At 38.4% G+C, this 14,066-nt stretch overlaps 1 protein-coding gene across 1 annotated transcript in view; it reads left to right on the top strand.

The window, feature by feature from the left end:
- Positions 1-14,066, top strand: part of ARHGAP42 (Rho GTPase activating protein 42) — a 172,583-nt gene that overhangs the window by 85,343 nt on the left and 73,174 nt on the right. The window contains exon 4 of the mRNA XM_076328243.1: positions 4,150-4,221. Coding sequence (XP_076184358.1) covers positions 4,150-4,221 — 72 coding nt within the window. The remainder of the gene's footprint in view (positions 1-4,149; positions 4,222-14,066) is intronic.

The following is a 14,066-nucleotide window of genomic DNA, read 5'->3' as shown; positions in this document are numbered from 1 at the left end:
TTCAATTTTTTAAATGTTTCTTCTTCAAGTATTTTTTACAAATTCAGTGTGATTTTGGTGGTACTTATTTTAATGGTATTTTTATCAATAATGCTAAATAGAGTTATACATACAAAAGTTAAAAAGTTGATTAAGTTCTTTAGTTTAGAAATATCTGTTTCTTTTTTACTAGATCTAATATAACACTCTCAATTGCCAAAGTAATATTTTCCTATTATGTCTGCCTAATACTTGTCTAGCATCTTAATTAAAAAAAGACTGATGAACTGACACTAAGTTAAAACTGCATGATTCTTTTTTTTTTCCCCCATTCTTTTTCTGGAGGAAGACTGGTGCTTTTGCCAAACAAGAGAAACGATCATATTATTTGATTGACTGCCACATACTAGCCGTGCTGGGAGCTGGAACTGTGTACCATTCAATAACTATTGGATTAAAGTATAACTTCTCTAAAGGTGTGACTAATCAGAATAAGCTTTTAAGGATAAGATCTGTATTTTAAACACAACATGGATTTCTGAAGTTGCTATTTACAGAAACCATTACAGTCTTTTTGACATTGTTTGCCTGTTCCAAGTGTCATTGATTTCAACCTAGCACAATAACTGAGTAGGAGAGGGATTATCATCTTGGCAGGAAGAAAGTTACTCTATTAGGACCACACAGTGAAAATTTCAGATGATCTAAAGCAATCAGATTTCCATAGAAATGGTTGTGGGAGGATTAGATTCCTAATTTGGAGGGGCTGTATGTCAGTTTGTAACCCTTAACAAGAAAACTGTAATGTAAAGTAATTGCAGTGATAGGAATCGGCAATGAAAGGAAATGAGTAAATGCATATGTAAGGCAAAAATTCTTCTTTCTCTACAATTTTCAGTTTCCAAAATCTAGGCACAACCTGGTGAGTCTTTTCACAGCGGAGCGTTCTGTGTCATGTAATACCGTATGTTGAAATGCGTCTGCCAGGATTCCCTTTGGTACTTTGCTGGTATGTTCTCCCTCCCCAAAGCCAAAGCCCATAACTTGCCTAGCTCCTAATTTTGCTGGGAGGTGAATTGCCACATCAGGGCTCTTGTCAGTAGGAGCTTTCAGCCCAGCGGTGAACTTGCAGCATGTTCTGTTGATGTGGCTCAGCATATCTATTCAGAGGCACAGACCCTGTCTAGATGAAGTGCGTGACAACTTCTAATTAGCCTTGCGATACCCAGTATCCATTCCTAGTTGCACATATAACTGTGGGAGTGAATAACATTGTGCTTCAGCCCAGCAAAGCCACTTACTTCCCAGATGACCCCTCTCAGTGCTGTATGCTTCCTATGAATGTGTTCTTCCACAGCGTTTGAAGCAGGATATTTCATTTGCTTTGCAGCAGCATTGAGTGAGACTGGTAGTACTTCTGTTTCAGTCACTTCAATGCTGTCAAGAGGGCAATATATGAAGTGAGGTCTCCTGGTGTGCATGGAGGCTGCCTAAACATGATAGCGTTGAGCAAAGGGAAGAGCCATATTCAGCTCCATATGGAGTTAGTTTGACTGGCTGTCATGGTTTAACCCCAGCCGGCAACTAAGCCCCACACAGCCGCTCGCTCACTCCACCCCAGTGGGATGGGAGAGAGAATCAGAAGAGTAAAAGTGAGAAAACTCATGGGTTGAGATCAAGACAGTTTAATAGGTAAAGCAAAAGCCGTATGTGCAAGCAAAGCAAAACAAGAAATTCATTCACTCCTTCCCATCGGCAGGCAGGTGTTCAGCCATCTCCAGGAAAGCAGGGCTCCATCACGCATAACAGTTACTTGGGAAGACAAACGCCATAACTCTGAACGTACCCCCTTCCTTCTTCTTCCCCCAGCTTTGTACGCTGAACATGACGTCATATGGTGTGGAATATCCCTTTGGCCAGTTTGGGTCAGCTGTCCTGGCTGTGTCCCCTCCCAACTCCTTGTGCACCCCCAGCCTACTTGCTGGTGGGGTGGTGCGAGAAGCAGAAAAGGCCTTGACTCTGTGTGAGCACTGCTCAGCAGTAACGAAAACATCCCTCTGTTATCAACACTGTTTTCAGCACAAATCCAAACCGTAGCCCCATACTAGCTACCACGAAGAAAATTAACTCTGTCCCAGCCAAAACTTGCACACTGGCAATGACTAGCAACAGGACTAGCCGCGATTGCTGATATCAGTAGTAACTACTTCAATAATATATCTCTTTTAATTGAACTGTGAGGTATTTAATATATTGTTGCTGTATATAGCAATGACTCTAAAAGGCAGAGAAAAAACTTAGTTTTGTACGTGAAAAAGAAAGAAAAGATGCATCCACATTTCTGTACCAGTGACTCCAGCAAGCCTTCATGATTTCTATATGTGCCAAAAGCCTTGTATGTGCTCTGTAAGCTATCAAAACTTCCAGCTGCTGCTTCCAGATGTATGCACTGCAGTTCTGCCTGATTGTGGGCAAGTCATTTAATGGTTTTATACCCCTGTTAATTTTAATCTGCCTTGCTTAGTGGTCCTTGGGATAGAGATTATCTTTTAGGTGCATGCATTTTGCCTTGTAGAAAGTGTTGAGTCTCAGTTAGATTGCTAGATGTTGCAAAAAGTCTATATATTTTGGGGAAATGTCCACTTGAAGAATAACATAGCTTTGTAGTCTGTTCCAGTCAAACTGATGGTGTATGTTGAATGCAGTTGAAAACACTCCTTCTCATCCACAGTGCCTGATTTTTATCTTTAAATGTAGCCCATTTTGGTCACTGCAGGATCGAGCATGCCAAGTGTTGCCTTTGCTGTCTTGGACTTTGTTACATTAGGATGTCAGAGAGAGTCTCGACTTTTCCTGAAACTCTGCCCTTCTGAGATGTGTGGTGATTCTGTGGTCTTTTGAATTGTAATGTTAGGTTTGGGAGGAAAGAAAATGTGTTTGTGTTTCAATTGGGTTTATTCTATATGTTTATTATTACAGTCTTTTGGGAAGTTTTTGTGCTCAACTGACAATGTAACTTATCAATTATTGTTATGGAAGAGTCACAAGAGCTGTATTCATTCACATTTGGCTTAGGTACATGTTAGCTTTGCCCAGACCTCCAAACCTGCCAAAGCCCAAATGTGGAAAGTGATGAGTATGGTAAAGACTGGACTGGTGAGGAGAGAAAAAAGCTATTCATGCAGAAAACCTAAAATTTTGCCTGTAGTTAGTATAATAGAATATTGTAATGTGTTTTATTATGCTTTATTTCTGATGCGTTGGCAGTTTTCAGTTTCTTCTGACATTTCTGCATTAAAATCAACTTAGTTGGTTATTCTGCCTGCCCCTAAAAGGCACATGGTAAAGTCATGCTACCTTTTTTTAGTGAGTGGCACGATGGCATGGCTGGCATTTCTATTCTGCAGCATGTGTGTTTCCAGCCCAAATGACTAGGGACCACTTCGGGTGGTCACTGCTGGGAATGGTCTTCAGAGAGGGCTTCCCAGGACTGGATTTACACTAAATAAACAGAGGCCATGAGGGGAAAACTGTGATTCATTAGAAACCCTGGTTTAGGTTAAAGTGATAAAAATAGCTGCAGGACATCTTAAATTAGTTTAAAAACTAGAAAAGTGAAGGAATCCAATCTAGACCATTTTTGTAGATTGTCCACTTTTCTTTTTAGAGTCCTCTGCCTTACTCTCCTCTGTTCAGTATAACTAGGTGTATAATCCAAAGAGATAGCTGAAAAGATTCAGCTGTCAAAGATTCAGATTTTGTAAACACAGGCTTTTTTAGGCAGTGCTGTCAGTACTACTATGTATGTCTTCTCTGTTCTGCCAAAACATGTTCCTGGAAGTTTTCATTTTCTATTCTGGTTTTAAGCAAGATGCAAGAAATGGAAGTAAAATACCAGAAAACCCTTCTATATATTGCAGATAAACTTACTACATCGTTCATTACAATTACTTTAGTTATTCAGGGAAATGTTCCATAATAGACCAGTGAACATGTATGTTGTATGTTTTATGTAAAGAAGACATAATTATTTTACTCCTACCCATATGCTCTTACCAGAATGTTACCGGACATGAATTTTTCAGTCTTGCACATTGGCAGAATTACAATGACTTCACTTTCTGCAGATATTCTGTATTAAAAAGATATGCTTTATGTTTAACTTTGCAGATCCAGAATGCTAATGATGTGCTAATAGCACCGCTGGAGAAGTTTCGTAAAGAGCAAATAGGAGCAGCAAAAGTAAGTGGCTGTGGAAACAATTCTTTTTCGTTTCATGTTTATTTGAGTTTATCAGTGTGTTTTGAAGGCTGGACTGAAAACAGGCATTTGTATTCAAACATATTTGATGCCATCCTCATTAATGTATTAGTAAATTATACTGGATTCTTTGCTTCAGAGAATGGGATGATTTAGAAATTGAGTTTAAAGGCTGATTATATGCGTAGGGTATAGCTCTTGCTACTATTGCACATTCTTACCATCTGGAGTTCTGTTCATCTTCTGATGTCTGCATTTACGTTACGTTGCATCTTGGGTTAACCCAGAACCACACAGAGGGTTCAAACAGCTGCTATGGGTGCAGTGGCCCTGAAGTGGCTGTTGTATGAAGACCAAAAGAAGTCAGCATGCTTTAGGCATACTCTTTTCGTCTCTGCTTTCCCTCTCCACTTTACACAGCTGATGCAGTGCGGTGATTCATCTTCATATTGCCCAGAGATTTTCCCGTGGTGGAAGTGCTCCAGTGGGTGATTTAAGCCAGTTCTCTGGTGTTAAGTGTTACATCTGTGTTAGAGAAACAGTGCAGGTTGTCTATACCAGGGTTCAGTAGTCAGCCCAGGAAATCAGATGTGTTGGAGAAAAAGATGTTGGAATGAACTGTTAGTCTAGAAGAGCTATTTTCAGTCTGATCCTGCAGTCTTAAGTGGTTATCAGTGACTGCTTTGATCACAGTCTGAGAGAGATGCATAAAGGCTGCAGTAGTCAATTAGAGGTATGGTTAATAACAGTTCTGTCTGTCTACATAAATATGCTAGTTCTGAAGCATTTTGCATCTTGTATTAGCACTCATAAAATTTTCTGGGAAATTTTCCATTTGTAAGGTTAAATGGGTATGAAAAAAATCTGTCTTTGATGTTGTAGCTGAGGTTGCGCTTGTGCTGTACTCAAACAACCTCAGAAGAAGAACAGAGCTGTTGGAAAGAGAGACCAAAGGTTTATACTTTTTGTACTGCTATTGTGAATTTGTAGCAAACAGATGAGACTGCTTCCGCACAGGAACTAAGTAAATGTTTGAGAAGAATTTTTACGGTGAACTTGAGGTCAGATTTCTCTGAAATGGATGTTCTTTACGCTCTTACTTGATACGTTTTTGTGTACAACTGCATTCTTCTCTTGTCCCACCCCTATGCTGCTGTGAGATGCAGGGCTGGGAGTTTATTTACTGTGCTGCACAAATCAGCATTTAATCCAAGCACATAATTATTTTTAGTGTTCAGTGGGTTTTAGTTGTGTTGTTCAGTTCTTTGTGTTACTGTTTCATTTCATATTCCTATAGTTTAAGGGATATCATTCTTCTCTGCAGAGAACCCTGTTTGAAAGCCTAACCTGCCATTTGCCCATCTTATATAATTTGTGGAAACAGTGATTGTTTTGACTTGCCTGTGGGCACACAACACTGTACTGACTGAGTTCAGGAGAAGCCTGGCTTGGCTAACTCTTACTCCAGTGTCTAATGCACTTTATTATGCAGCACTATGTGTGTTTGGGGCAGTCCAGGATACTGGCCCATTTGACACGTTGATACGGTATAGAGAGCTCTCCCAGCAAATTGTTTTATAAAATGTCAAATAAACACTTCTTTTCTTACACTGCTCATGGAGTTCAACTGTCAAGCTCAAAAATGAGATTCAGACCGCCTGCATAACCCAGATTGTGATACAAACATTCACCTCTGAGTTGATTTTTATCAGCGGAAGCAATTACAGTTGGCCTTTAACTAAATGGAATCAACACAAAGAAGTGAGAGATTAATTACATTTAATACTGTTTTTCTAGTAATTACAAAATAGCAATGTGTGATCTAGGAATAATGAGACCAGTAAGAAATAGAGTAGAAATTTTGACTTTCTGAAACTCATTGTTAGTACAGTAGAGAACATGGTCAGATCCCTTACCTCCACTTCTGTTCACTGGGCTCAACCCTTGAGCATTTATGAACTCTTATAAATATGGGATGAGTTGAGCTTGCTAGTTATTTATCTGCAGTTAGTGATTGTTTGCACAGAGATTTGGCTCTTTGTACTCCTTTGGGGTGATCTGAACTGATAGCCAAACAAAAAACGAAGATGCTTTCTTGTTGCTTGGATTTCAGCAGCAAGTTTCACAGGACACTTAGAATGTCACTTTTTATTTGAGATCTTCTCTAAACATGTGAACTGTATGGACCATGTATCAACTGTTACTTTTTGCTCTGAAATACCAGGTTTGAGCTGTTTTTTCCCCTAGTATTAACTTACAACAGTGTGTAGAATTGTATTCATATCAAACCCAAACTTGCTCCTGTTTCTCTGTCATCCCTCTCCTCTCCAAAAAAAACCCAAACATTTCTGTGTATGTATTCCTCTCCGAAGAGACGCTGAGATGATGCAGACTCCACAGGATAGCTGATAGTTATGTCATATTATATATTTCTAGAGCTGTGAATTTACAATTAATTTGCATCATAACATCTTATGGACCAACATTCCAAGAGATTAGGTATAGAAGCATGAGGTTAATTGTATATGCCTTTTGCATTGGCAATTTCAGCAGTAGCTAGAGATTCAAGCATCTGGTCTTTGTGATGAGCCTTACACTGTGATAGTGTATTTTATAAGCAGTGCTGAGTGTTGGATTCTCTCTCTTCTAATTGGACTTTGAAATTATTAATTTTAGTACCCTCTTAAGCTGTATTTCCAAATTTTTGGAGAAAAAAAATTATTAGATAATTGTGTTACTGATATACATAATAGGAAATGGTATTAGGTACTACTGTCAGATTTTGGTGAGAGGAAGACTATGAGAGTAAGCACTTAAAAGTGCTCACTGGGCTTTTTTCTTTCTTTTCTAAAACACCAGATAAAATTCAGCTGGAGATAAAAACAAGCAATCCCCACCACCACCCTGACACACACACGCAGGAAAAAAAAGAGAAAATGTTATAAATTAATGACAGTTTTCACTATGACAATCACCATTTTATTTTAATAATAAGTAACTTAGCAAGATTTTTACTACTGTGATGAACTATGTAGGACTATCCTATGTTGTGTTTAATATAGAGAATGAGAGTATTTTAGTCTTTCTTCAAAACTATATCAAGTTTAGGCAAAAAATGTGATCACAGAAATCAAAGAGAAAATGGAGGATAAAATATATCCTGTTGACGTTACAAAGTTATATTTCAAATACAAGGACAGCATAAACCCAGAGTGCAAAGTTCAAGTGTTTTTGGAACGTCTTAAGAATAACATTAAAGACCAATTCTTCACATGCACTTCAAAAACCTGAAGGTACCCAACAAATTTGAGAAACATTCCCCATAAAACAATAGTTTTTGTAATCAAACCAGCAATACACAATTCTACATCACTTGCTCTTCTCGATTTATACTACTCGCTCTTCTGTTTTTATTGCACATATTTCAGTTCTTCCTTTTCTGTACACACTCAGTTTAAATAAAGCTGAGTTCTCTCCAGAGACTGCACAAACCCAGCTTTGCATTGGATAGCCTGTTGATTTACTCCATCTGAGTTTAAAAAAATGACCTCTGTAATTATTGTAGAAACGCAAGCAAAAGCCGGGTGAGGTAACTGGGAAAGGATTTCAGGCACGAAGCATTTTGCCTTATTTGGTAAATGTGGTTTGCAAGTCCCCAGCTGGTAACTTTGGTGAGATCATTGTGTGATGTGTTATGTACAATAAGGCCAAACTTTTATGTTTCTTTTTATCCATTGAGTACAGTATTTAGCAATATTTGTTCCAATGTTCGTTGACCTTTAGTACAGCTTAAATCAGATCAAAGACAACAGAAGCAATTTTGGTTTTGAGACTTAAAAGGAGACTTTTGTTTCCTCTTTACAATTTCATCTGTTTATTTCATAAAATTATTTATTTTGGCCAGGAGGATTATTTTTTATTATTATTATCTACTTTCATTCATTCATTCGAAGCTGTGAATTCCTTTCTACTTGGGAAACAAATCCATGTTCACTGCTGGGAATAATTTTCCTGCATCTATGTTCACATCTATACTCACATGATGTAGGCATACAGGAGCTGGCACGCTCTCTCTCTGTTTTATTTGGATTGTCCGGAAGTTGAGGAGCATAAAACAAACACACACACACACATTTTTTAAAGTCTGTCAGAAAGCTGTCAAAGCAGAGTTTTTGATAGGTATCTAAGATCAGTTAGAAATGCCAGAATGCCCATTTTGTCAACTGGTTTCCTTGGTATCTAATCAAATTATAGCACTTGTTGTCCTTTAACTGAGAAAAATGAATGACCTTGCTCTAGTAGGTACGGTGGAAGGTGTATCATTATAAGCAGCATCTGTTACTCAAGGTTTGGTACTTGTGTCCACTAGTTTTGGGATATTTTAATGTCAGTCTGAACCACAGAGAGGAGGGGGCCAGGGGAAGAGAGCAGAAATAGAGGCCAGGCCAGGATAATTGATGGCCAAATGTTTTGAGTTAAAATGCAACACAGTTTCCCAAAAATGGTTACTATCAGAGTTACCTGATATCTTTTTCGATAAAATAACTTATTCTGTAGGCAAGGAAATGCAGCGGATCAAACCTATTTCTATTTCAGCAAGGCCTTTAAAGCACTCTACATGAGACGTTATAATTTAGTTTAGATGGGGGCTAGTATAAGAAACCTGATCTGTCTAAGGAGCTGGCTAATGGGGAAAGGGCAATGAGTTTTGTTTATGGGAGAGATTGTCTGGTTAGAGAGAAGTTACTAATTAGAAGATCCCAAGGGGCAATCTGAGATGGGTCTGTTGTTTTGTTTTCGGTAATGACCAGGTAAAAACATCTGGTGTTACTGACACAGCTTGGGGTTGCCGTACGTTGGGGGTATTGTCAAGATAGAGGAGGAGGACTGGAGGATTGGGAAGAAAGTGTAAGATGAAATGACTGAGCAGGAGGAACTGAGGCTACTCGATGGTCATGACACAGCTGCAAACCAAAAAATCTGCTGTACCGATAAAAAGCTCAAGTGGCAACTTCTTTAGATATTATAGGCTTTAGGGATCTATCTCTGGTAGATAGAGAAGTACAAATTTTCTTTAGGTTTGCTTGTAATTATATAAATCCTTGAGTTTTGGATTAAGTTTGTGAACTGTGAAAGAGTTGTAAATTGATTTATAAATACATTTAATTCCAAGGTGTTGGTCCTAGATCATTTTTATCAGAGAAATAATTCAGAATATGTTGTCTAATCTGATATCTTAGTTAAAGTAGTATTGACAGATGCAAGAACTGAGAAATTAGGAGGCTAAACTTAAAAAAATACTGGTTTTATAATGGTAAATTTTGTTTGTGACAGTTGTAAGAAAAGTTGAAAATTTTAAAACTTCTTCAGATTAAATATTGTTAAAAATATTTGTTATTTCATCTTGATTTTTGCTGTTTCCCTCTGAATTTCAGTGTCTGTGTATAAAGTCTTCTGTGAATTGACCCGGATCCTAAAATTTGGAGTAGCTGGATTGTTGCTTTATCAGCTGCAGCTGTCTACTTTTCCCTTTATAATTTGCATTTAATGAAAATGTGTAGTATAAAAATGGTTTTAAAAATAGATCAAATGTATTTTCACTTTAAAATACAGCTATGCAAATAAATTTATGGAAATAGGAAGCTGTGAAAGACCTGCATCAATTTGGTAATGTCTATTAAATTATTTTCTAAAAAGTAGAAAATAATTGTAGTGCTACAGTATGACTAGCCACTGCTTCTTTTACACTTCTATATGTGAAATACTTGGGAAGTTTCAAAAATAGGGGTGAAGAGCCCAGTGTGCACACACTTCATCTTTTCAGGCAGTCATTTTCTTCTGCAGAAAGCCAAACCATTAAGCTGGGAGATATCTCTGGCCGAGCACCTAGACCCAGAGGTTTTTTGAAGCGACTAATCTACTTGGGACAGCTCTTGTCATTCTGTATATGCAGCAAAATTATTTTCTCATTGCAGTTTACTGCGGTTCAATAACTGTTTCGTTCAAAGCTGAGAAGCTTTTAGGAAGTTAACATTAAAAAAGAGAACAATCCTAAAAGCTTGTTTCACTTCTAGTGTATTCCTTTAAAAACAAGAGCAAAAACTCAAATCTTGTAACTAAAAGATTATGGACGCAGTGATTAAAAACTGTCGGTTCAATCCACTAATTGCAGGTGTTAGTAAACCAGTTAATATTATGTGCAAAGTCTGTTTTAATAAATTCTGTTAAATGCATTCTTTCTGTTAAAAGTTAGTATGATTAACTGGCTGACTGACTAAAACCAGTTTCTGAAGCTGTGTTTTTTCTGCAATTTAATAAAATTATAATTTGCATCCAAAAGAAAACAGATATAAATTAAGGGTAAATATATTTGCCTTCTATAGTAAATAGGAAATGTAATTTACTGTCTTCTGCCATAACATTTAAGAATTAAGGCTTAGAATAAATGTGTTAATCAGTGGAATTGCTTAAGTGAGTAGGCAGTGTATTTTTGTGGGCAAAAAGAACCATTTGTTTTTTAAAAAATCTACAGTTAGTAAAAAAAAAAAAATATAAAATAGGTAGCAAGTATCAGCCTTTCTACTGGAAAACAACAAAAGAACATAAAAATGCAAGAAAACATGCACATTTTCTAATTAGAAAGAAAAAAGCCTTAATTTAATTTAAATCAGCCCACTGTAACCTGTGTCACAGGAGGGATTCGGGAAGGTTGCATCCTGACCCCGCACAGCTGCTAGAATCCTGCTGGACTCCTGAGCCGTGATTAAAAGTATGAGCAAGGACATTCACTTCCAAACTTAACTCCCAGTTCACAGGGGAACTGAACTTCTTATTGAGTGCTTTGAGGCACAGAGGATTTGGCAAACATTCTCAATTGGGGAAAAAAAAAAAAAGCTTTTCTCAGTCTCAGTAGGATACAGTAGCTCCACTCATCTATTATGTCCTTTCCAGCCTTGCTCTTGGCTGCAGCATGGACAGGATTACATTCCACACCTGAAAAACAGGTCTCAAGGTTTTTGATGAGACTCTCCAAGAATCTCAAGGAGGATTTAAGAGAAATTTAGGAAGTGGCCAATTGCCCGTGGCACAGAGCAGGACAGGACTTGGAGGAAGCGGAGAGTTTAGTATTCTGCTCCCTGCACAAGGTCTCGGTCTTCATTTAGCTAGTCAAAGGCACCTACTCCCCTGCCCCCCCATGCTCAAAATAAGACTCCACCCTGAATTTTGGCATCCTTTATCAAACCAAATTCATCACATTTTCAGAAAGGCAGCTGCATTCTCTTACCCTACAGGGTTTACTTCAGAGTTGTTCTCGTGGATGTTGCATAGTGCCACAGCTGTACCAAACGCTTAACACTTAAATCATGAGGTTTTTTACATGGGTATAAATTAATCTGTTAATCTTATTCTTTTACCTGTTGGGGTTTTCTTCAGCAGTCTTGGGGAAAATGAAGATCTCTTTCTCCATTGCTTCCCTTTCTTCTGTGGTGTATTTAAGATAACAGCATAAAAATAGACCTATTATGTTTGGGCATTACTCAGATGACATTGAGTCTATGGGCCTTTATTCCACACCTATGGTGGAGTTGCATTTTCCGTTCTAAATAGAAAATAATTTGATTGGGACACTTGGCTGTATCGCCATAGGTTTCCCTTCGTCCGGTATCTTGTTCTGTCTATGCAACAGGTTCTGCAGGGGCCTGGGAATATACAAACTTGTATTCTCTTACCATTGTAGCAATTTTGCTTTTGGCAAAGTGAGCATAAAATAGCTCTATTCCAAAGTGTAGTGGGTGATAGTAGCTGGAAAGTATCGCTTCTGTACTGTAACAAAAGATGGACAACATTACTTGAAACTTTACTGTGTCTTGGTGTAGATACGGGAGCACCAAGAACTCCATCTTTACGCCAAATGAACCAGCTTAATTATTTCAAGATCTTTCCGGCTACAGTAGCCACCACAGAACCATTTGTTCCTGTGGAGCTTGCCAAGAAAGGGTGTTTTGATGGTTGTTTTGATGAGATCATCATCCCTCCCTAAGAAGTAAACTGAGAGCACTGGTTGAGCTTAACAACGCCACTGGGGAGGCATGACTCTTCACCCCAAAGTGATAGTTTGTGTTCCTTTATCAGTGTTGTAAAAGGGACTCTGAAAATAGATGCTTTCAAAACAAAACAAAATCACTTCTGACATTAACCCCAGACTGTTTCCTTTTTTTTCCTATCTGTAAACAGCACAGCTTCCAGTTGTGTGTATTAATCCAAAAGCTTTCTCATAACATGCCTTGAGTTCTTCCTCAGATCAGTGTTGCGGTCCCGTTGCGATGACGTTGAAGGTGGCGTGGGACCACAAGCTGTGCTGAACGTGCTGCTGGCACACTGAAATCAGAGATTTCAGCTGATTGGTTGGCATAGACAGGAGAGAGATTGCCAAAGAGTGTTTTCTAAAAAGAAATTACTACTTAAGAAAGAGATATTTTTATCTTCTGCTTTTAAAATAAAAGCAGTGAGTAAACTAGTCTGTTGGAATTGCTTTATATGAATGACATTATATCCTTTGCAGCTTTTTTGCATTTTCTTTGCTTTAAGTGCACAAAGGAAAGAAGGTAGTTGCTAACTGTGTGCAGATGAAATGGCCTTTTCATACACATTTTAGTTTACTGGCTTACCAGGACATTACTGAAATACACTTGATTTGTGAGGGAATCTAGTATAGGAAAGGAGGCATGGACAACCTGAAATGGCAGTGTGCCTCCATGGGGATGAAAGAAAGCCAGTGCTGATGGGAGGAACAGGGGCGAGGAGAGCAGCAATATCAGGTGCGGGATGCCAGCAAGGCAGCTGCTCAGGGAATATGGGGTGATGGCCACTTAGGGAGACAGAGGAACGGACAAAGAGAAGCAACAATGGCAGAAAAGGGGCAGTGGTGGAGACCAAGGGAAGTTGTTGACTAGTGTAATACAGTTTTAAAAATTGGATGTTCTTTTTGTAGTTGAGAAGTTCACCACTCTGTTACGATGAAAGCGAGCCTTACTGTCAAGTGCAAAGATCATGCTACAAAAGCTGTTGTGCCTGTAGCAGCCCTGCACTATGCTTATACTCTGCATAGCTGGATACCATATCTTTAGCATTTCTGTGCAGTTAAGTTAGTAACTAGAGCCAAGTTTATCTTCTCTGTCCTTAGTATGAGAACTAGAGAATCAAGAAAAACAAACCTTTCTTCATTGTTGGTGCAGCATTGGGTAACACGTTGGTATGACTACTGAACTTGAAAGGCCAACTTCTAGCTGTCTAAACATGGGTGAAGCTGGGAGGTTTGCCCCTGCTTAGTCCACGTGCTGATGTGGAAGAATAGGCAAAAATTGGAGCTGCCTGTTCCCCATGATTAAGACCAGTTCACTTCAGTATTATCCATTGTAAATGTTGCTTTTCTTCTGTCCGCGCAGTCCATGTGTGGCACTGTTTGCATCGAAGAGTCAGCTACAACCCACCAGACCTATGCAATGGTGTTATGTTTGTCTTTTCCTGTAAACCTTCTTTTCCTTCTGTTTGCCCCACCAAACTAAATTTGGTGCATATGGAAATGAAGCAGAAACAATAAAAGGCATTGTATTTTTTTTTTTTTAAATGAACTTTAGGAAGCTCTGTAAGCTCATACTGGAACTAGATAATGAGAAAAAAACTACTACTGTTTTCTACTCATGTAGAGAAGGTCTCCTCTCCGGTCTGATTTTGTAAGTGTTAATGTCAACAGGTTTCCATGGATAGTGTTACCAGCTCAGTGACTTCAGCATCTTGAATGTTCTAAATCTCAACATATGTTATTG

The sequence above is a fragment of the Aptenodytes patagonicus genome, chromosome 1, assembly GCF_965638725.1.
Source record: "Aptenodytes patagonicus chromosome 1, bAptPat1.pri.cur, whole genome shotgun sequence".
NCBI lineage: Eukaryota > Metazoa > Chordata > Aves > Sphenisciformes > Spheniscidae > Aptenodytes > Aptenodytes patagonicus.
The sequence above is the reverse complement of the archived record's forward strand: the minus strand, read 5'-3'. Positions and strand labels throughout refer to the sequence as shown.